At 44.5% G+C, this 25,403-nt stretch overlaps 1 protein-coding gene across 2 annotated transcripts in view; it reads right to left on the bottom strand.

Moving 5' to 3' along the window:
- LOC123760679 (fibrinogen C domain-containing protein 1-like) overlaps positions 1–25,403 on the bottom strand; it is a 175,643-nt gene that overhangs the window by 10,505 nt on the left and 139,735 nt on the right. The window contains exons 8-9 of one of the 2 annotated variants that reach the window (XM_069328193.1): positions 21,868–21,992; positions 7,398–7,588 (exon numbers count right to left, since the gene is read on the bottom strand). In XM_069328193.1, the coding sequence (XP_069184294.1) occupies positions 7,404–7,588; positions 21,868–21,992 (310 nt within the window). In that variant the 3' untranslated portion in view covers positions 7,398–7,403. The remainder of the gene's footprint in view (positions 1–7,397; positions 7,589–21,867; positions 21,993–25,403) is intronic. The other variant, XM_069328194.1, reaches the window with a different exon arrangement.

Below are 25,403 nucleotides of genomic sequence, written 5' to 3' on the forward strand. Positions count from 1 at the left end.
TCATGAAAACTTGGCTTATTAGGCAAATCGGGCCGTGAATAGTAGGCTGAGAAGTGCGTTCTGGCTATTAGGTACGACATATATATATATATATATATATATATATATATATATATATATATATATATATATATATATATATATATATATATATATATATATATATATATATATATATATGTCGTACCTAGTAGCCAGAACGCACTTCTCAGCCTACAATTCAGGGCCCGATTTGCCAAATAAGCCAAGTTTTCCTGAAATAATATATTTTCTCAAATTTTTTTCTTATGAAATGATAAAGCTACCCATTTCATTATGTATGAGGTCAATTTTTTTTTATTGGAGTTAAAATTAACGTAGATATATTACCGAACCTAACCAACCCTACCTAACCTAACCTAACCTATCTCTATGGGTTAGGTTAGGTTAGGTAGCCGAAAAAGCTAGGTTAGGTTAGGTTAGGTAGGTTAGGTAGTCGAAAAACAATTAATTCATGAAAACTTGGCTTATTAGGCAAATCGGGCCTTGCATAGTAGGCTGAGAAGTGCGTTCTGGCTACTAGGTACGACATATATATATATATATATATATATATATATATATATATATATATATATATATATATATATATATATATATATATATATATATATATATATATATATATATATATATATATATATATATATATATATATATATATATATATATATATATACATATACATATATATATATATATATATATATATATATATATACATATATATATATATATATATATATATATATATATACATATATATATATATATATATATATATATATATATATATATATATATATATATATATATATATATATATATATATATATATGTCGTACCTAGTAGCCAGAACACACTTCTCAGCCTACTATGCAAGGCCCGATTGGCCTAATGAGCCAAGTTTTCCTGAATTAATATATTTTCTCTAATTTTTTTCTTATGAAATGATAAAGCTACCCATTTCATTATGTATGAGGTCATTTTTTTTTATTAGAGTTAAAATTAATGTAGATATATGACCGAACCTAACCAACCCTACCTAACCTAACCTAACCTATTTTTATAGGTTAGGTTAGGTTAGATAGCCGAAAAACTTAGGTTAGTTTAGCTTAGGTAGGTTAGGTAGTCGAAAAAACATTAATTCATGAAAACTTGGCTTATTAGGCAAATCGGGCCTTGCATAGTAGGCTGAGAAGTGCGTTCTGGCTACTAGGTACGACATATATACATATATATATATATATATATATATATATATATATATATATATATATATATATATATATATATATATATATATATATATATATATATATATATGTCGTACCTAATAGCCAGAACGCACTTCTCAGCCTACTATTCAAGGCCCGATTTGCCTAATAAGCCAAGTTTTCATGAATTAATGTTTTTTCGTCAACCTAACCTACCTAACCTAACCTAACCTAGCTTTTTTTGGCTTCCTAACCTAACCTTACCTATAAATATAGGTTAGGTTAGGTTAGGTAGGGTTAGTTAGGTTCGGTCATATATCTACGTTAATTTTAACTCCAATAAAACAAATTGACCTCATACATAGAGAAAAGGGTTGCTTTATCATTTCATAAGAAAAAAATTATAGTAAATATATTAATTCATGAAAACTTGGCTTATTAGGCAAATCGGGCCTTGAATAGTAGGCTGAGAAGTGAGTTCTGGCTACTAGGTACGACATATATATATATATATATATATATATATGTCGTACCTAGTAGCCAGAACGCACTTCTCAGCCTACTATGCAAGGCCCGATTTGCCTAATAAGCCAAGTTTTCCTGAATTAACATATTTTCTCTAATTTTTTTCTTATGAAATGATAAAGCTACCCATTTCATTATGTATGAGGTCAATTGTTTTTTATTGGAGTTAAAATTAACGTAGATATATGACCGAACCTAACCAACCCTACCTAACCTAACCTAACCTATCTTTACAGGTTAGGTTAGGTTAGGTAGCCGAAAAAGTTAGGTTAGGTTAGGTAGCCGAAAAAGTTAGGTTAGGTTAGGTTAGGTAGGTTAGGTAGTCGAAAAACAATTAATTCATGAAAACTTGGCTTATTAGGCAAATTGGGCCTTGCATAGTAGGCTGAGAAGTGCGTTCTGGCTACTAGGTACGACATATATATATATATATATATATATATATATATAAGCGAACAAGCCTGAATGGTCCCCAGGACTATATGCGTCTGAAAACTCACACCCCAGAAGTGACTCGAACCCATACTCCCAGGAGCAACGCAACTGGTAACTACGGGGCGCCTTAATCCGCTTGACCATCACGGCCGGACAAAAGGAAGTGATAGCCGAAGCTATTTGAACCACTTCCCCGCCGGCAACTCGGATGGTAATCTTGGGCATAGCATTTTATCAAATCACCTCATTCTTTGGGGCACACGTGAGGAACACAAATGCGAACAAGCCTGAATGGTCCCCAGGACTATATGCGTCTGAAAACTCACACCCCAGAAGTGACTCGAACCCATACTCCCAGGAGCAACGCAACTGGTAACTACGGGGCGCCTTAATCCGCTTGACCAACACGGCCGGACAAAAGGAAGTGATAGCCGAAGCTATTTGAACCACTTCCCCGCCGGCAACTCGGATGGTAATCTTGGGCATAGCATTTTATCAAATCACATCATTCTTTGGGGCACTTTGGATTAAGGCGCCCCGTAGTTACCAGTTGCGTTGCTCCAGGGAGTATGGGTTCGAGTCACTTCTGGGGTGTGAGTTTTCAGATGCATATAGTCCTCGGGACCATTCAGGCTTGTTCGCATTTGTGTTCCTCACGTGTGCCCCAAAGAATGAGGTGATTTGATAAAATGCTATGCCCAAGATTACCATCCGAGTTGCCGGCCCGCTAGGAGCACTTCCTGCCACCCCGGCAGACAACACCTTCGGTCACGGCCCACTAGGAGCACTTCCTGTCACCCCGGCAGACAACACCTTAGGTCACGGCCCACTAGGAGCACTTCCTGTCACCCCAGCAGACAACACCTTAGGTCACGGCCCACTAGGAGCACTTCCTGTCACCCTGGCAGACAACACCTTAGGTCACGGCCCACTAGGAGCACTTCCTGTCACCCTGGCAGACAACACCTTAGGTCACGGCCCACTAGGAGCACTTCCTGTCACCCCGGCAGACAACACCTTAGGTCACGGCCCACTAGGAGCACTTCCTGTCACCCTGGCAGACAACACCTTAGGTCACGGCCCACTAGGAGCACTTCCTGTCACCCTGGCAGACAACACCTTAGGTCACGGCCCACTAGGAGCACTTCCTGTCACCCCGGCAGACAACACCTTCGGTCACGGCCCACTAGGAGCACTTCCTGTCACCCTGGCAGACAACACCTTAGGTCACGGCCCACTAGGAGCACTTCCTGTCACCCTGGCAGACAACACCTTAGGTCACGGCCCACTAGGAGCACTTCCTGTCACCCTGGCAGACAACACCTTAGGTCACGGCCCACTAGGAGCACTTCCTGTCACCCCGGCAGACAACACCTTAGGTCACGGCCCACTAGGAGCACTTCCTGTCACCCTGGCAGACAACACCTTAGGTCACGGCCCACTAGGAGCACTTCCTGTCACCCTGGCAGACAACACCTTAGGTCACGGCCCACCAGGAGCACTTCCTGTCACCCCGGCAGACAACACCTTCGGTCACGGCCCACTAGGAGCACTTCCTGTCACCCTGGCAGACAACACCTTAGGTCACGGCCCACTAGGAGCACTTCCTGTCACCCTGGCAGACAACACCTTCGGTCACGGCCCACTAGGAGCACTTCCTGTCACCCTGGCAGACAACACCTTCGGTCACGGCCCACTAGGAGCACTTCCTGTCACCCCGGCAGACAACACCTTCGGTCACGGCCCACTAGGAGCACTTCCTGTCACCCTGGCAGACAACACCTTCGGTCACGGCCCACTAGGAGCACTTCCTGTCACCCTGGCAGACAACACCTTCGGTCACGGCCCACTAGGAGCACTTCCTGTCACCCCGGCAGACAACACCTTAGGTCACGGCACACCAGGAGCACTTCCTGTCACCCCGGCAGACAACACCTTCGGTCACGGCCCACTAGGAGCACTTCCTGTCACCCCGGCAGACAACACCTTAGGTCACGGCACACCAGGAGCACTTCCTGTCACCCCGGCAGACAACACCTTAGGTCACGGCCCACTAGGAGCACTTCCTGTCACCCTGGCAGACAACACCTTCGGTCACGGCCCACTAGGAGCACTTCCTGTCACCCCAGCAGACAACACCTTCGGTCACGGCCCACTAGGAGCACTTCCTGTCACCCCGGCAGACAACACCTTAGGTCATCATGATCCACACAAGTATCAGCTCACCACAACCACAACTACCACTAATAGGTAAGCTCTAGTAGGTAAGGTACTAATAGGTAAGCACTAGTAGGTAAGGCACTAATAGGTAAACAGTAGTAGGCAAGACACTAATAGGTAAGCACTAGTAGTTAAGGCACGAAGAGGTAAGCACTAGTAGGTATGGCACTAATAGGTAAGCACTAGTAGGTCACTAATATGTAATCACTAGCAGTCACTAATTGGTAAGGCAATAATTGGTACAACAGTAATAGGTAAAGCAGTAATTTGAGCGGCGTTGCAACACGTTTTCGCACTTTCTTTAAGTCAATATTGGCTTATTAAATAGTGCATATGTGACATACTAATTCATTGTGAATATTTTAGTTTACGTTGAAAAGCTTCATAGAAAACACCAACCTTACCTAACCTTCTTAGTATGTTAAGATAAGCATCTTATTGCTTCTTAATTACAATTATTACTTAACCTATTATAGGTATAGGTTTAGTAATAATTATAATTACGAAGCAATAAGATGCTTATTCTTATTGCCCCTTTTACCTAGCAGGTACCCTGCAAGGTAACAGGGACATAGGGTGAAAAAAACTCTGCCCATTGTTTCTCGCCGGCGCCTGGGATCGAACCCAGGACCACAGAATCACAAGTCCAGCGTACTGTCCGCTCGGCCGACCGGCTCCAGTGCCTATGGCAGCAATAGGCATTGCACAAATTGGCAAGGCAGTAATAGGCAAGGCAGTAATAGGGAAAGCAGTAATAGGCAAGGTAGTAATAGGCAAGACAGTAATAGGCAAGACAGTAATAGGGAAGGCAGTAATAGGCAAGGTAGTAATAGGCAAGGCAGTAATAGGCAAGGCAGTAATAGGGAAAGCAGTAATAGGCAAGGTAGTAATAGGCAAGACAGTAATAGGCAAGACAGTAATAGGGAAGGCAGTAATAGGCAAGGTAGTAATAGGCAAGGCAGTAATAGGCAAGACAGTAATAGGCAAGACAGTAATAGGCAAGACAGTAATAGGCAAGGCAGTAATAGGCAAGGTAGTAATAGGGAAGGCAGTAATAGGCAAGACAGTAATAGGCAAGACAGTAATAGGCAAGGTAGTAATAGGCAAGACAGTAATAGGCAAGGCAGTAATAGGCAAGACAGTAATAGGCAAGGTAGTAATAGGCAAGGCAGTAATAGGCAAGACAGTAATAGGCAAGGTAGTAATAGGCAAGGCAGTAATAGGCAAGACAGTAATAGGCAAGGCAGTAATAGGCAAGACAGTAATAGGCAAGACAGTAATAGGCAAGGCAGTAATAGGCAAGACAGTAATAGGCAAGGTAGTAATAGGCAAGGCAGTAATAGGCAAGACAGTAATAGGCAAGACAGTAATAGGCAAGGCAGTAATAGGCAAGACAGTAATAGGCAAGGTAGTAATAGGCAAGACAGTAATAGGCAAGGCAGTAATAGGCAAGACAGTAATAGGCAAGGCAGTAATAGGCAAGACAGTAATAGGCAAGGTAGTAATAGGCAAGACAGTAATAGGCAAGGCAGTAATAGGCAAGACAGTAATAGGCAAGGTAGTAATAGGCAAGGCAGTAATAGGCAAGGCAGTAATAGGCAAGACAGTAATAGGCAAGACAGTAATAGGCAAGGTAGTAATAGGCAAGGTAGTAATAGGCAAGGCAGTAATAGGCAAGGCAGTAATAGGCAAGGTAGTAATAGGCAAGGCAGTAATAGGCAAGGTAGTAATAGGCAAGGTAGTAATAGGCAAGGTAGTAATAGGCAAGGTAGTAATAGGCAAGGTAGTAATAGGCAAGGCAGTAATAGGCAAGGCAGTAATAGGCAAGGTAGTAATAGGCAAGGCAGTAATAGGCAAGGTAGTAATAGGCAAGGTAGTAATAGGCAAGGTAGTAATAGGCAAGGCAGTACAGTAATAGGCAAGACAGTAATAGGCAAGACAGTAATAGGCAAGACAGTAATAGGCAAGGTAGTAATAGGCAAGGTAGTAATAGGCAAGGCAGTAATAGGCAAGGTAGTAATAGGCAAGGTAGTAATAGGCAAGGCAGTAATAGGCAAGACAGTAATAGGGAAGGCAGTAATAGGCAAGACAGTAATAGGCAAGGTAGTAATAGGCAAGGTAGTAATAGGCAAGGCAGTAATAGGCAAGACAGTAATAGGGAAGGCAGTAATAGGCAAGACAGTAATAGGCAAGATAGTAATAGGCAAGGTAGTAATAGGCAAGGTAGTAATAAGCAAGGTAGTAATAGGCAAGGTAGTAATAGGCAAGGCAGTAATAGGCAAGGCAGTAATAGGCAAGGTAGTAATAGGCAAGGTAGTAATAGGCAAGGCAGTAATAGGCAAGACAGTAATAGGGAAGGCAGTAATAGGCAAGACAGTAATAGGCAAGGCAGTAATAGGGAAGGCAGTAATAGGCAAGACAGTAATAGGCAAGGTAGTAATAGGCAAGGTAGTAATAGGCAAGGCAGTAATAGGGAAAGCAGTAATAGGCAAGACAGTAATAGGCAAGACAGTAATAGGCAAGGTAGTAATAGGCAAGGTAGTAATAGGCAAGGCAGTAATAGGCAAGGCAGTAATAGGCAAGGTAGTAATAGGCAAGGCAGTAATAGGCAAGACAGTAATAGGCAAGGTAGTAATAGGCAAGGTAGTAATAGGCAAGGCAGTAATAGGCAAGACAGTAATAGGCAAGGTAGTAATAGGCAAGGCAGTAATAGGCAAGACAGTAATAGGCAAGGCAGTAATAGGCAAGACAGTAATAGGCAAGGCAGTAATAGGCAAGACAGTAATAGGCAAGGCAGTAATAGGCAAGGCAGTAATAGGCAAGGCAGTAATAGGCAAGACAGTAATAGGCAAGGTAGTAATAGGCAAGGCAGTAATAGGCAAGACAGTAATAGGCAAGGTAGTAATAGGCAAGGCAGTAATAGGGAGGCACCACTCCCAGCTCACCACCACATTACTTTACCAACAATCACTGCTGACAAGTTGTGAAGTTCTGGGGTCGCATCATCATTTGCAGCTGCTGGAGAGGCTCCCAGAAGCTGCCTCTGACACCTGGCGTCCAGTACCAGGCCCCCATATTACCACGGACAGCCGTGCCACCAACAAGAGTGCACGACCTGTACCACCACCCGCCTTGGTCTTTCGCACACGTCCCTTTAGTGGAGGGAGACGCCACACATATGGAATGGATTACAGAGTTTAGTGACATGTCTACATGTTTACACACCTGCAAGCACACGCACACACCAACGTGTGGACAACGCTTGGGGATCGTAGTCCTAATGTCCCCAAGCTCGATTCCTGGCCGAGGTAGAAACAAATGGACAACGTTTCTTTCACCTGATACATCTGTTCACAAAGATGTAAATAGGTACCTGTGGTTGGAGAGTTGCTATGGCTGCATCTTGGGAATATGTGGGTGTGTTAGAGAGACATATATGTAGCAGATATGTCACCTTTCTAACCTTACAACAGACGGTTAGAAAGGCGGAGCCCAAGAACTAACAGCTCAAACCTGCAGGCACAAATAGTATATAAACACACACACACATGGACACCCACTGGCACTCAAGCTATAGCATACACGGACACATCAATCACACGGGAAGATAGATTGGGAGAACAGAGACCCACACGGAGGACCAGACACATGGAGAGCTAGGCTGCTGGATGTGGCAACAAGAAACTTTCTCAGTCAACACGTCAAGGGACCGACAAGAATGAGAGTAGAGGATCAACCAGCTTTGCTTGATTTGATATTTACCCTAAATGAGGCGGATATAAGGGAAGTTAAGTTGGAAGCCCCCTTTGGAAATGAGTGATAATAGTGTATTGTGCTTTGAGGACCTGGTTGAGCTAGGAATTATCTCCCCAAAAAAGAACTGGGAAACAAAGGGCTGGCGTACCGAAAGGGAAACTATGAGGAGATGAATAAATTCCTAAGGGGTATACCATGGGACACAGAACTCAGAACTAAGTCCATACAAGACATGATGGACTATGTCACCCAAAAGTGTCAAGAGGCGGTAAACAGGTTTATCCCGGCCTGACAGGAAAAAAACCGAGAAGCAAAAGAAGAATCTGTGGTTTATTCAGGAATGTATGAAAGCAAAGGAACTGAACAAAGGGCGTGGAGGAACTTCTGTAATAACAGAATACCAGAAATTAGAGAGAGATACCAGAGAACCAAGAACGAGTTTGTTAGTGTGAGAAGAGTTGCCAAGAAAAGGTATGAAAATTATATAGCTAATAAAGCCAAGACCGAACCAAAGCTGGACAGGTATACAGAGAATGAAAAAGAGGTGTGTGAGGAACCCAAAAAGAGCTTCCAGGAGGTCTTTAAAATAGAACAAAGAGAGGTCACGGTGCTAGGAGAGGTGGCAGCAAACCAGGCGACCTTGGATGGGTTCGAAATTACAAGAGAAGAGGTCAAGAGGCACCTATTGGAGCTGAAAGTGAGAAAGGCTGTTGAGCCAGACGGAATCTCACCATGGATATTGAAAGAATGTGCAGGAGCACTTTGTTTGACACTCTCCATAGTGTACAGTAGGTCACTGCAACCGGGAGACCTACCAAAAATATGGAAAGCGGCTAATGTAGTCCCAATATACAAAAAGGGTGACAGACAAGAGGCACTGAACTATAGGCCAGTGTCCTTAACTTGTATACCATGCAAGGTGATGGAGATGATCGAGAGTAAAAACCTAGTAACTCATCTGGAGAGAAGGGACTTCGTGACAACCCGTCAGCATGGGTTCAGGGAGGGTAAATCTTGTCTTAAAGGCTTAATAGAATTCTACGATCAGGTGACAAAGATTAAGTAAGAAAGAGAAGGCTGGGCGGACTGCATTTTTTTTGACTGTCGGAAAGCCTTTGACACAGTACCCCATAAAAGGCTGATGCATAAGCTGGAGAAACAGGCAGGAGTAACTGGTAGGGCGCTCCAATGGATAAGGGAATACCTAAGCAATAGGAAGCAGAGAGTTACAGTGAGGGGTGAGACCTCAGATTGGCGTAAAGTCACCAGTGGAGTCCCACAGCGCTCTGTACTCAGACCTATCTTGTCTCTGATATACGTAAATGATCTCCGAGAGGGTAGTGACTCCATACTCATTCCTCTCTATGTTTGCTGACGACGCCAAAATTATGAGAAGGATTAAGGCAGAAGAGGACAGATTGAGGCTTCTAGAAGACCTGGACAAGCTGCAGGAATGGTCGAACAAATGGCTGTTAGAGTTTAACCAGAGCAAATGTAATGTAATGAAGATAGGTGTAGGGAGCAGGAGACCAGATACATGATATCACTTGGGAGATGCAATACTTCAAGATCAGAGAGAGAGAAAGACCTAGGGGGTTGATATCATGCTAGACCTGTCCCCTGAAGCTTATATCAAGAGGATAACATCAGCAGCATATGCCAGGTTGGCTAACATAAGAACGGCCTTTAGAAACCTGTGTAAGGAATCTTTCAGAACATTATATACCACATATGTCAGACTAATCCTGGAGTATGCGGCTCCAGTATGGAGTCCATATCTAGTCAAGCATAAGAACAAACTGGAAAAGATTCAAAGGTTTGCCACCAGACTAATACCCGAACTGAGAGGTATGAGCTACGAGGAGAGACTACTGGAATTAAACCTCACGTCACTGGGAGACAGAAGAGTTAGAGGGGACATGATCACCACATACAAGATTTTAAGAGGAATTGATTGGGTAGATAAAGACAGACTATTTAACACAAGGGTCACACGCACTAGAGGTAGCCATGAAAGCTGCTACCTCACAGGAAGCAGCAAGGTGCACCACTCAGCAGCTGGAGAGAAAAAGATCAGTGGTAGTTGTAGGCATCAAAGAACAGGAAGGATCCAACAGGCAAGAATGGAATAGCAAGGATAGAGAGGCAGTACATGGGCTACTGAAGGGGTTACAGATGGAAGGGGCTGAACAAAACATTGAGAAGGTTTTTAGGTTGGGCTGGTACAACAAGGACAGAAACCGACTTGTAAAGGTGGTGTTTACAAACGAAACTATGAAGGAGGATATTCTCGAAAGGAAGAGTCGTCTGCAGCATGTGGAGGGATACAAAAAAGTATTCCTGCAGAGGGACAGGACGAAGGAGGAGAGAGAGAGGGCAGCAGAGGCAAGGAGGAAGCGCAGGGAGAGAGGATCAAACTAGGAAATCACAGCCCTAAACACAACAGTCCTAGAGACAAGAGGGGAACCCAAGACCAGCATCCCAGCAACACCAGAGGGAGGGCAACACCACCACCCCCCTCTGCATAGAAACCCTCCCTTCCCCTCACCCTACCTGCCCCCACCCAAACACCCCATTCTGACCCTGTCACCCCTTCCCCATTCCCGTCATGTCCCCCCTCCCACGTTTTTCCCCCTGTCTCTCCTCCCACTTCATCCCATACCCTCGCTATTCCTCCTCCCCCCTCACCCCGTATCCTCCATGTCCCCCCTATCTCCTTAACCCACACTCTACCTGTCCCCCTATCTCCTTAACCCACACTCTACCTGTCCCCCCTTCCCTTAAACCCCCACCCCCCACCCAAAAATCCTCTGAAACCCTGCAAACCACCTCACAGATCTTCTCACCCACAGAACAGCTTCCCACGCTAGCAGAATGCTCGCCAACAAAGGGACAAGAAAATGAACAGAAGAAAGTGAGCTTCAAGGCAATGTACACTAACATAGATGGGATTACAAATAAAACAAGTGAACTCGGAGAATGGGCACTAGAAGAAAACCCAGACATAATAGCACTCACAGAAACAAAGCTAACTAAAACTATAACAAACGCAGTGTTTCCACAGGGCTACTATGTAGTGAGGAAAGAAAGAGAAGGGAGAGGAGGAGGTGGTGTAGCTTTGCTACTAAGAGAAGGTTGGAGTTTCGAAGAGATGGTAATTCAGAACTGTGAAGGTTTCAGTGACTACATATCAGGCACCATAGCAACTGGAGGACAGAAAATTATAGTAGTAGTCATATATAACCCCCCACCGAATGACAGAAGACCCAGACAGGAATATGATAGAAACAACTTGGCCACCATCAATATAATAGAGAGAGCAGCTTCTGTGGCTAGCAGGAACGGATCCAGACTACTAATCATGGGAGACTTCAACCATGAGAAGATAGATTGGGGGAACAGAGACGCACATGGAGGACCAGACACATGGAGAGCTAAGCTATTGGATGTGGCAACAAGAAACTTTCTAAGTCAACACGTCAATGGACCGACAAGAATGAGAGGAGGGGATGAACCAGCCATGCTTGATCTGATATTTACCCTAAATGAGTCGGATATAAGGGAAGTTAAGTTGGAAGCCCCCTTGGGAATGAGTGATCATAGTGTATTGAGCTTTGAGTACCTGGTTGAGCTAGGAATTATCACCCCCATAAAAGAACTGGGAAACAAAGGCCTGGCATACCGAGAGGGAAACTATGAGGAGATGAATAAATTCCTATGGGATATACTTTGGGACACAGAACTCGGAACCAAGTCCGTACAAAACATGATGGACTATGTCACCCAAAAATGTCAGGAGGCTGTAAGCAGGTTTGTCCCAGCCCGACAGGAAAAACCCGAGAAGCAAAGAAAGAATCCGGGGTTTAATAGGGAATGTATGAAAGCAAAGGAGCTGAACAAAAGGGCATGGAGGAATTTCCATAATAACAGAACACCAGAAAGTAGAGAGAGATACCAGAGAACCAGGAACGAGTATGTTAGTGTGAGAAGAGCAGCTGAGAAAAGGTATGGAAATGATATAGCTAATAAAGCCAAGACCGAACCAAAGCTAGTACACAGTCACATCAGGAGGAAGACAACAGTGAAGGAACAGGTGATGAAACATAGGGTGGGCGAGGTCAGGTACACAGAGAAAGACAAAGAGGTGTGTGAAGAACTCAACAAAAGGTTCCAGGAGGTCTTTACAATAGAACAGGGAGAAGTCACGGCGCTAGGAGAGATGGCAGCAAACCAGGTGACCTTGGAAAGGTTCGAAATTACAAGAGATGAGGTCAAGAAGCACCTATTGGAGCTGGATGTGAGAAAAGCTGTTGAGCCGGACGGAATCTCACCATGGGTATTGAAAGAGTGTGCAGGAGCACTTTGCTTGCCACTCTCCATAGTGTATAGGAGGTCACTGGAAACGAGAGACCTACCAGAAATATGGAAGACTGCTAATGTAGTACCAATATACAAAAAGGGTGACAGACAAGAGGCACTGAACTACAGGCCAGAGTCCTTAACTTGTATACCATGTAAGGTGATGGAGAAGATTGTGAGAAAAAACCTAGTAACACATCTGGAGAGAAGAGACTTCATGACAACCCATCAACATGGGTTCAGAGAGGGTAAATCTTGCCTTACAGGCTTGATAGAATTCTACGATCAGGTGACAAAGATTAAGCAAGAAAGAGAAGGATGGGCGGACTGCATTTTTTTGGACTGTCAGAAAGCCTTTGACACAGTACCCCATAAAAAGTTGATGCATAAGCTGGAGAAACAGCCAGGAGTAACTGGTAGGGCGCTCCAGTGGATAAGGGAGTACCTAAGCAATAGGAAGCAGAGAGTTACACTGAGGGGTGAGACCTCAGAATTGCGTGAAGTCACCAGTGGAGTCCCACAGGGCTCTGTGCTTGGACCTATCCTGTTTCTGATATACGTAAATGATCTCCCAGAGGGTATAGACTCTTTCCTCTCAATGTTTGCTGACGACGCCAAAATTATGAGAAGGATTAAGACAGAGGAGGGCAGCTTGAGGCTTCAAGAAGACCTGGACAAGCTGCAGGAATGGTCGAACAAATGGCTGTTAGAGTTTAACCCAAGCAAATGTAATGTAATGAAGATAGGGGTAGGAAGCAGGAGACCAGATACAAGGTATCATTTGGGAGATGAGATACTTCAAGAGTCAGAGAGAGAGAAAGACCTGGGGGTTGATATCACGCCAGACCTGTCCCCTGAAGCTCATATCAAGAGGATAACATCAGCAGCATATGCCAGGTTGGCTAACATAAGAACGGCCTTTAGAAACCTGTGTAAGGAATCTTTCAGAACATTATATACCACATATGTCAGACCAATCCTGGAGTATGCGGCTCCAGCATGGAGTCCATATATAGTCAAGCATAAGACTAAACTGGAAAAAGGTTCAAAGGTTTGCCACCAGACTAATACCCGAGCTAAGAGGTATGAGCTACGAGGAGAGAATACGGGAATTAAACCTCACTTCGTTGGAAGACAGAAGTGCTAGAGGGGACATGATCACCACATTCAAGATTTTCAAGGGAATCGACATGGTAGATAAAGACAGGTTATTTAACACAAGTAGCACATGCACTAGGGGACACAGGTGGAAACTGATTGCCCAAATGAGACATAGAGTTATTAGAAAGAACTTTTTTAGTGTCAGAGTGTTTGACAAATGGAATGCATTAGGAAGTGATGTGGTGGAGGCTGACTCCATACACAGTTTCAAGTGTAGATATGATAGAGCACAATAGGCTCAGGAACCTGTACACCTGTTGATTGACGGTTGAGAGGCGGGACCAAAGAGCCAGAGCTCAACCCCTGCAAGCACAATTAGGTGAGTACAATTGGGTGAGTACATACTGGAGGAATACAAAAAAGTATTCCTCCCGAGGGACAGGACAAAGGAGAGAGCCAGGGCGACAGAGGCAAGGAAGAAGCGCAGGGAGAGAGGAGTAAATCAGGAAATCACAGCCCCCAACACAACATTCCCAGAGACATGGGGAAAATCCATAACCAGCATCAAAGCAACACCAGAGGGATATTGCTGGGATGCACCACCACCCTCCTCTGCATAGAAAACCTCCCTACCCCTCACCTTACCTGCCCCCACTAAAATGCTCACTCAACCCTCTTTCTCCCCCCCCCCACCCTATTTTGACCCTCTCATCCTTACCCCATTTCCACCATGTCCCCCCTCTCCTCTTCCCCCCCTGTCCCCCCTCCCCCTTCATCCCATACCATCCCTATCCCTCCTTCCCCCCCCCCCCTCACCCCATATCCTCTATGTCCCCCCTACCTCCTTACCCCATACCTTACCTGTACCCCCTTCCCTTGACCTCCCAGTCCCCAGAACCCTCTGAACCCTCTGAGACCCTGTTAACCACCTCACAGATCTTCACACCTCTTGAACAGCTTCCTCCATTGGCAGAACGCTCACCAAGAAGGAGACAAGAGAAGGAACTGAAGAAAGTGAGTTTCAAGGCAATGTACACTAACATAGATGTTGTTACAAATAAAACAAATAAAACAAGTGAAATTGGCGAATGGGCAATAGAAGAAAACAGAGATATAATGGCAATCACAGAAACAAAGCTAACGAAAACCATAACAAATGCAATGTTTCCACAGGACAACTATGAAGTGAGGAAAGAGAGAGAAGGAAGAGGAGGAGGTGGTGTAGCTCTGCTGATAAGAAAAGGCTGGAGTTTTGAAGAGATGGTTATTCAAGGCTGTGAAGATTTCACTGACTACATAACAGGTACCTTAGCAATTGGAGAACAAAAAGTGTGTACATGCCGGATGTGCATGTATCATATTTGAACAATCTTCTCTCGTACATACAGCAATGAAGCGCGTCAATGACTGGGCAAGTACAACTCAAACCGAACTTCCAGGCATATACCTTGCCACTGAATTTTTAAAAGACAAAGGCAGTGGACTTATATACTGTGACTCGCAGAGTGCACTCCTGGCATTGAACGCACATAGTAGTGACACCCAGAAAATAGTCAGTGATATTCGAATGAATGTTTTAGCTGCCAAAGAAAACAGATTTGAGATTAAATTCCTATGGATACCATCACATGTTGGTATCTCAAGGCATGACACTGTTGATATGCTTGCTAAGTCAGCCTGCAGAAAACCAGTGTTAGAAATTGATATGGGTGTTTCATTAGCAGTGACAAAGAGAATACTTAAACAAATATGTAATGAAAATCTCACCGACCTAACAAATTCTCAAAGACCTGAAAGTTGTAGCATTAAATATTATGATAGATATCGTGAGGAGACATTCACATATGGGACTAATAGAACAAGAACCCGGCAATGTGATGTTATAGTGGCCAGAATACGCCTGGGATATAGACGTATCTGGCAGCTTTCTCAAAACCCAAACGTCGAGTACACAATGTGTCAACTTTGTGTAAGAGAAAACATGCACTCTCTTGAACATTATATTGTAGAATGTCCCATACTGACTGACTTTCGCCCTCCTGGGCTAAGGTATGCTGAACTCTGTAATTACTACATGAGAAGGGGAACACTTGATGATATATTGGACTTGTATCCAAGATTTACCATGTAATATATCAATCATACAATATATATATATGATGTAACTATATAACCTAAGCTTGTAAAAGCACATTCATCACCTTCAGTGATTAAGTGCTTAATTGCACACTAGTTTCTTTATCAGCTACCTCACCCAGTCAGAGTAAATGAGACAAATGTATGTGAATGCATGTGTGTGTGTGTATATATGTATGTATATGTGTGTGTGTGTATGTATATGTATGGGTATAAAGTATATATGGAAGCTGATCAGAATTACATTTCACCTTTGTGAATGTACATTAATAACACTATGTAAAAGACACATCTAACACTTTATGTAGGGCATACGTAAATCTGTGTATCTATGTATATACGTATGTAGGTTAGCTTAGCATTTTAAAAGCACCGAATCACCTTCTGTGGTTGAGTGTTCAATAAACCCTTGAACTATATGTTTAACACTTTCTCTAACCCTGTCCATGGAGGACAGAAGAGAATGTATATATTCTGGTTAGCATTGTAAATGTATGGCCACGTCTGTGGTAGAAAAAAAAATGGAATCAGGAGACCTGTTGGAAAGCTGGAAGACAGCTAAAATACTCCCAATATACAAAAAGGGTAACAGGCAAAAGGCACTGAACTACAGGCCAGTTTCCTTAACTTTTATACCATGCAGGGTGATGGAGAAGATCGTGAGGAAAAGGCTCGTAGACCATCTAGAGGGAAATAGCTTTGTAACACACCACCAACATGGGTTCAGAGATGGTAAATCGGGCCTCACAGGCCTAATAGAATTCTATGACCAGGCAACAAAATTAGGCAGGAAAGAGAAGGGTGGGCAGACTGCATTTTCCTGGACTGCCAGAAAGCCTTTGACACAGTACCACATAAAAGGGTGTGCGAGTGGTAAGACACTCGCCTGGCGTTCCGCGAGCGCTATGTCATAGGTTCGTATCCTGGCCGGGGAGGATTTACTGGGCGCAATTCCTTAACTGTAGCCTCTGTTTAACGCAACAGTAAAATGTGTACTTGGATGAAAAAACGATTCTTCGCGGCAGGGGATCGTATTCCAGGGACCATAGGATTAAGGACTTGCCCGAAACGCTACGCGTACTAGTGGCTGTACAAGAATGTAACAACTCTTGTATATATCACAAAAAAAAAAAAAAAAAAAGGCTGTTAAAAAAAGTTGGAGCAATACGCAGGAGTAAAATAAAAGTTACTCCAGTGGATGAGGGAGTACTTAAGCAACAGGAAACAGCGAGTAACTGTGAGAGGGGGAGACATCAGAATGGCGAGATGTCACCAGCGGAGTCTCATAGGGCTCAGTACCTGGACCCATCCTATTTCTAATATATGTAAACTCTCTTCCGGAGGGTATAGACTCATTCCTTTCAATGTTTGCTGATGATGTAAAAATTATGAGAAGAATCAAGACAGATGAAGATAGATAGAGACTACAGGATGACCTGGACAAATTGGAGGAATGGTCTAGAAAATGGCTCCTAAAGTTCAACTCAGTAAAGTGTAAAGTAATGAAATTGGGCAAAGGGAGCAGAGGCTGAACACAAAGTACCATCTGGGAGGTGAAATCCTGCAAGAGTCATATAGAGATAGAGATCTGTTTGTTGATATCACACCGAAACTGTCCCCAGAGGCCCACATCAAAAGGATATCATCAGCGGCTTATGCTAAGTTGGCCAACATAAGAACTGCCTTTAGAAACTTCTGTAAGGAATCGTTCAGGACCCTGTATACCACTTTTCTCAAACCAATCCTGGAATATGCAGCTCCAGCCTGGAGTCCATACCAAGTTAAACACAAAACAAAGTTAGAGAAGATTCAGCGGTATGCCACCAGGCTCGTCCCGGACCTGAGAGGAATGAGCTACGAGGAAAGGCTAAAGGAACTGAACCTTCCCTGGAAAACAGAAGAGTAAGAGGAGACATGATAACCACCTACAAAATTCTCAGGGGAATTAACAGAGTGGACAAACACACTCGTCAGCACGGGTGGGACACGAACACGGGGACACAGGTGGACACTTAGTACCCAGATGAGCCACAGAGACGTTAGAAAGATTTTTTCTATGTCAGAGTAGTTAATAAATGGAATGCACTAGGAAGTGTTGTGGTGGAGGCTGACTCCATACACAGTTTCAATTCCTGAGCCCAGTAGGCTCAGGAATCTGTACATCAGTTGATTGACAGTTGAGAGGCGGGACCAAAGAGCCAGAGCTGAACCCCTGCAAGTACAACTAGGTGAGTACACACAAACGCACACCGGTGTGCTGGTGGCCGTTTGGACAGCACGCTGGACACATAGTCCTGAAGCCCAGGTTCGATTCCTGGCGCTGGCGAGAAAACAAAATAGGCAGAGTATCTTTCACCCTGATGCCCCTGTTACCTAGCAGTAAATAGGTACCTGGGAATTAGACAGCTATTACAGGCTACCTCCTGTGTGTGTGTGTGAAAAAAAATTAGTTAGTAGTAGTTAGTAACAGTTGATTGATTGGTAGTTGAGAGGCGGACCGAAAGAGCAGAGCTCAACCCCGGCAAGCACAAATAGGTTAATACACAACTAGGTGTAATACACACACACACACACACACACACACACACACACACACACACACACACACACACACACACACACACACACACACACACACACATACACACACGCACTCACACACACACACACACACACACACACACACACACACACACACACACACACACACACACATACACACACACACACACACACACACACACACACACACACTCACACACACACACACACACACACACACACACACACACACACACACACACACACACACACACACATGGGAATGAGTGACCACAGTGTATTGAACTTTGAGTACCTGGTAGAGCTAGGACTTATCTCCCCCCAAAAAGAACTAGGAATCAAAAGGCTGGCATACCGAAAGGGGAATTATGAACAGATGAGAAGTTTCCTAAGTGAAATACCTTGGGACACAGACCTCAGAGACAAGTCTGTACAGGGTATGATGGACTATGTTACCCAAAAGTGTCAGGAGGCAGTAAACAGGTTCATCCCGGCCCAAAGGGAAAAATCCGAGAAGCAACAGAAGAATCCATGGTATAATAGGGCATGTATGGAAGCGAAGAAACTGAACAAAAAGGCGTGGAGGAACTTCCGGAATAACAGAACACCAGAAAGCAGGGAGAGATACCAGAGAACCAGGAATGAGTACGTCAGGGTGAGAAGAGAAGCAGAGAAAAATTTTGAAAATGATATAGCAAACAAAGCCAAGACCGAACCAAAGCTACTCCACAGTCACATCAGAAGGAAAACAACAGTGAAAGAACAGGTATTGAAACTTAGAACAGGCGAGGACAGGTATACAGAGAATGACAGAGAGGTGTGTGAGGAACTCAACAAGAGGTTCCAGGAGGTCTTCACAATAGAACAGGGTGAGGTCACTGTGCTAGGAGAAAGGGAGGTAAACCAGGCGGCCTTGGAGGAGTTCGAAATTACGAGAGAGGAGGTCAAGAGACACCTGCTGGATCTGGATGTTAGAAAGGCGGTTGGTCCAGATGGGATCTCACCATGGGTACTGAAAGAGTGTGCAGAGGCACTTTGCTTGCCACTCTCCATAGTGTATAGTAAGTCACTAGAGATGGGAGACCTACCAGAAATATGGAAGACGGCGAATGTGGTCCCAATATACAAAAAGGGCGACAGACAAGAGGCACTGAACTACAGGCCAGTGTCCTTGACTTGTATACCATGCAAGGTGATGGAGAAGATCGTGAGAAAAAACCTGGTAACACATCTGGAGAGAAGGGACTTCGTGACAAATCGCCAACATGGATTCAGGGAGGGTAAATCTTGCCTTACAGGCTTGATAGAATTCTACGATCAGGTGACACAGATTAAGCAAGAAAGAGAGGGCTGGGCGGACTGCATTTTCTTGGATTGTCGGAAAGCCTTTGACACAGTACCGCATAAGAGGCTGGTACATAAGCTGGAGAGACAGGCAGGTGTAGCTGGTAAGGTGCTCCAGTGGATAAGGGAGTATCTAAGCAATAGGAAGCAGAGTTACGGTGAGGGGTGAGACTTCCGATTGGCGTGAAGTCACCAGTGGAGTCCCACAGGGCTCTGTACTCGGTCCTATCTTGTTTCTGATATATGTAAATGATCTCCCGGAGGGTATCGATTCATTTCTCTCAATGTTTGCGGACGATGCTAAAATTATGAGAAGGATTAAAACAGAAGAGGACTGTTTGAGGCTTCAAGAAGACCTAGACAAGCTGAAGGAATGGTCGAACAAATGGTTGTTAGAGTTTAACCCAACCAAATGTAATGTAATGAAGATAGGTGTAGGGAGCAGGAGGCCAGATACAAGGTATCATCTGGGAGAGGAAATTCTTCAGGAGTCAGAGAAGGAAAAAGACTTGGGGGTTGATATCACTCCAGACCTGTCTCCTGCAGCACATATCAAGCGGATAACATCAGCGGCATATGCCAGGCTGGCCAACATACGAACGGCATTCAGAAACTTGTGTAAAGAATCATTCAGAACTTTGTATACCACATATGTCAGGCCAATCCTGGAGTATGCAGCCCCAGCATGGAGTCCATATCTAGTCAAGGATAAGATTAAACTGGAAAAGGTTCAAAGGTTTGCCACCAGACTAGTACCCGAGCTGAGAGGTATGAGCTACGAGGAGAGACTACGGGAATTAAACCTCACTTCGCTGGAAGACAGAAGAGTTAGGGGGGACATGATCACCACATTCAAGATTCTGAAGGGATTGATAGGGTAGATAAAGACAGTCTATTTAACACAAGGGGAACACGCACAAGGGGACACAGGTGGAACCTGAGTGCCCAAATGAGCCACAGAGATATTAGAAAGAACTTTTTTAGTGTCAGAGTGGTTGACAAATGGAATGCATTAGGGGGTGATGTGGTGGAGGCTGACTCCATACACAGTTTCAAGTGTAGATATGACAGAGCCCGATAGGCTCAGGAATCTGTACACCTGTTGATTGACGGTTGAGAGGCGGGACCAAAGAGCCAGAGCTCAACCCCCGCAAACACAACTAGGTGAGTACAACAACTAGGTGAGTACACACACACACACATGCACACACACACACACACACACACACACACACACACACACACACACATACACACACACACACACACATACACACACTCACACACACACACACACACACACACTCACACACACACACACACACACACACACACACACACACACACACACACACACACACACACACACACACACACACACACATACACATACACACACACACACACACACACACACACACACACACACACACACACACACACACACACACACACACACACACACACACACACACATACACACACACACACACACACACACACACACACACACACACACACACACACACACACACACACACACACACACACACACACACACACACGCGCACTCACACACAGTATGCGGCACCAGCATTGAGCCCGTACCTTGAAAAGCAAAAGACGAAGCTGGAAAAAGTTCAGAGGTATGCCACTAGGCTAGTCTCAGAACTAAGAGGCATGAGATACGAGGAAAGGCTGTGGGAAACGCACCTCACGACACTGGAAGACAGAAGACTAAGGGGAGACATGATCACTACCTACACAATTCTCAGAGGAATTGACAGGGTCGATAGGGATAAACTGTTTAACACAGTTGGTACGCGAACAAGGGGACACAGGTGGAAACTGAGTACCAAAATGAGCCACAGGGACGTTAGAAAGAACTTTGTCAGTGTCAGAGTAGTTAACAGATGGAATGCATAAGGATGTACAAACAATTGTCTTCCTGGCTCCGTTGTTTGCTAATAATAAATATTCCTTGGAAATATTGTTTACTTTCTTCTTTACTAGACCATTTGTATAATATAATAAAGTTAATGATTATATGCACTAATATGATCATCATTTAATGATTATATTCATGCATGGCGGGGATAATAATCTTAATTAATGTTGGACAATAAAGACAATATCCTCGCCTCAAGACGTCATCTGTGACGATCAAACTTACCACCTGAGTTGAGATCATTATCTCTGTCCATGGTGGAGAACTTCATCCCACTGAGGTTCTGGTGCTGTACAAGGACATCGCCCATGGTACTCCTTCTCTGGTACCCGGCCACCAGCAGCTGGTACCTGGTCAATGGAAGGAGAAGGTGAGAGGTACCAGGTACCACAGAGTTAGAGGTGCAGGTACCTGGTCAGTGGTGAGAGTGGTGGAGGGGTAGTGTGGGTGGTGGTGGTGATGACATTCTAGCTTTATACGCAACAGCAATTATGAAACGCTGTAGCTAGATATCGCACTATAATCCGCAAGTAGTTACCGTACATCTGGCAGCTCAGTGGATTAGTAGCTGCGTTCATAGGCTAGTCAACTGTCCCTCACATCCGTCAAATAGCTATCCAAATGTCGCACCGCAATTCAACCATCTAACATCTCAGCTGGATGCTAGCCACTATATTCATAGACTATCATTTTTACACCTCCAAAGCCCTAGTCTTGCTACGCAAATCAGCTAACTTGTTTCTAAACCAACAGTCACAAATACAAGCATACATATGTTATGAACTAGACTCTACCATCGGAGCACGGAGCAGCGACGTCAACGCCATCTGTGAGTCCGCTCCTGAAACCCCCCACAACATGGACAATGCCATCTAGTGATGACGGGAATATACCGGCAAGAAGTGCTTCAGATTCCTGTCCTAGTCGGCTCATGCGGTAGCTGGTGCTGACCTCTAGTGAGGTTCTGTGTAGAAAAGCAGCGCCATCTATCATAAACGGAGTTGGATGTATGTGTCTAAGTCAGTAAGTGATGTTTCCTAGTGGTCCTGTGTAGTGTCCCAGTGTACTGATGACGTGTCTGTATTCACAGAGTCGACGTAGGGCTGCTGTGATACACGGAGTGTCAGTCTCCCCAGGGCAGCCAAGGTCTCTACCCAAGTCTGCTTTAAGGAAGCAGTGAGCCGCCGCCGAAAGAGAACTGTGAAGTGTTCTACTGTCTGCCTATGGAGTGGAAGTGATGGGATTCGCCATACCCGGGGCTGGTTGATAGAAGAGACAACTGACTAAGGTGCCGAAAGAGGAGAGTAACCAGCGAGTTACACGAAGCTCCTGCCAAGGGCTCGCAACCCTAGTATTCGCTCGTGAAGTGGCCTAGCAGCGCGAGGCTGATTGGTATCTGCCAGCAACAGGCTGGACTATGATTGTGGGACTTCACGAAGAGGCAGTTAGTGGAATTGTGGTTTGGCTGGCCCGTGGCCACTCATTGTTGTTTCCTGGTACCTGCTAAGAGGAGTACCACGGATGAGGAAACAAGACTGCATCGATTGAGCTTCGCCGAGTGTTTAATGTCTTCTGAGAGAGTTGTTGGTGTACATACAGTGTTGTAATACTTCCTTCTAAGAATATATAATATATATATATATATATATATATATATATATATATATATATATATATATATATATATATATATATATATATATATATATATATATATATATATATATATATGGGATAATAATTATATATATATATATGGTGATGGGATAATAATTATATATTGATAAAGTGATGAACTGTTGTATTTAATGTACCTCCCTTTTTTATTTTACTTGCATTACTGAGCCCACCCCTTGAAAGCCACTACTAACTTGGGGCCAGATAACAGAACTTTAATTCCACCAGAAAAGAACCTGGTTGCGTCCCATTGTGGCCGTAACATAATTGGCATCCCCAGCGGGATCTGACATCTTCTCATTTACGTTTGACAGGGGTGGTGACGTAGTGCAGTCCCCTGTGAATAATTCCCCTGTTTGTTATTCTAGAACATTACATATGCAGAGCTCAAGGTGATTAAGTGCGGTGCTCAGTGTGATTAAGTGCAGTATTGGCGAGCACGATGCTCGGTTATTATAAGTGCATAGTGTCAAGTGAAGCGGTGTGTTAATTGTTCGTACACCACTTGGGTGATAAAATGGCAGAGAGAGTGACCATTCAGGATCTGGACGATGTTCAGGAATTTCTGAACACGGATGACTGTCTTGCTAGATTGAAATATCTGGGAAAGCAAGAACTTGTGCTGGTGAGTGCCTATCTAGAGATTAAAATATGTGAGAGTGATTCCGTGTTGAAATCTTATCGAAGGCTCATAAGCACTTAAAGGCCGGGGAGAAGCAGGAAAGCGAGGCACAGAGTGCAAAGGAAAGAAAGGTGGCTTCCACTGAAAAAGAAGACAAAGGTAGTGACGGTGAAAGTGATGCGGGTGAACTGAATATAAGTTTTCTAACTGTCAAAATGCGTACCTAAGAAATAAATCGTAAGATAGAGTGGAAGAAATTAGAAATAAAACGAGAAATGAAAGTGAAGGAAATAGAAATGAAACATTTGGAATTAGAGCCAGAGAGAGAAAGAGAAGAGCGAGAAAGACAAGTAAGAGAGAAGGAAAGAGAAGAAAGAAGAGAAAGAGAAGAACGTGAAAGGCAGGAAAAGGATAAGGAAAGACTACACAAGTTAGAAGTGCTACAAATAGGTGGTCAGAGGAAAACAACGGAAACGAGTAGTTTCGATCCGGTAAGAATGTTACGGCCCTATTGGGTCGCAACTGGGGTTCTTCTCTGATGTTATTAGAGTTTGGGTATCCGGCCCAAAGTTAGTAGTGGCTTTCAAGGGGTGTGTTCCGTAACGCAAGTAAATTAAAGGGGAAGGGATACAAATACACTAAATTAAATATATAATTACCACCACCAATAAATAAATATATAAACTATCACACAGGGGGTATAAACACTATAATGTACAGTATGGTCTTCCTCTGAAGACGCGGAATGTTCCACGGTGCTCAAGATGAGTAGCCCTGGTTCTCTTCTCGTGGCCTCACGATGAATCCTTAGATTCTCTAGGCGAGTCTACCCCGGCCACAGGCCAGCCAAATCACAGTCCCAATGGGTGCACCGTCGTGGAGGCCTTCAACCACAAATCCTGCCTGTAGCTGGCAGGTTCCAATCAGCTACGCTGCGTAGGCCACTCCACGGCCGATACTAGGGTTGTGAGCCCTAGGCAGGAGCCTCGTGTGATTCCGCTGATCACTCTCCTCTCGCTACACCCCAGTGGCTAGTCTTCTCCACCAGTCAGCCCCGGGTATGACAATTCCTGGTTCTGCCACGTCCTAGGCAGGCTAGCACAACAGTGTTCATCCGGGGGGTGACTCACAGCTTCTACAACAAACACGTGGAAAGACTCTGGCTGCCTTGGGTAGACTGCCCATCGTCCAATCCAGCAGTCCCAGGTCGACTCTGTAATCAGACACGTCATCAGTAATAGGGACACTCTAGGGCATCTCACTCACAGGCTTAGACGCAAACGTCCACCTATCCACTCCATAGATGGCGTTGCTGTCTAAGCGCCATCTCACCAGAGGTCAGCAGCGACTATGTCATGAGGTGATCAAGACGGGAAACCAGCCCCTGTGGCCGGTATATCCTGTCCTCACTAGATGGCGCCGTCCATTTGGAGGGGGTTTCGGGAGCCGACTCACAGATGGC

Source organism: Procambarus clarkii, chromosome 21, assembly GCF_040958095.1.
Source record: "Procambarus clarkii isolate CNS0578487 chromosome 21, FALCON_Pclarkii_2.0, whole genome shotgun sequence".
NCBI classification, from domain to species: Eukaryota; Metazoa; Arthropoda; class Malacostraca; order Decapoda; family Cambaridae; genus Procambarus; species Procambarus clarkii.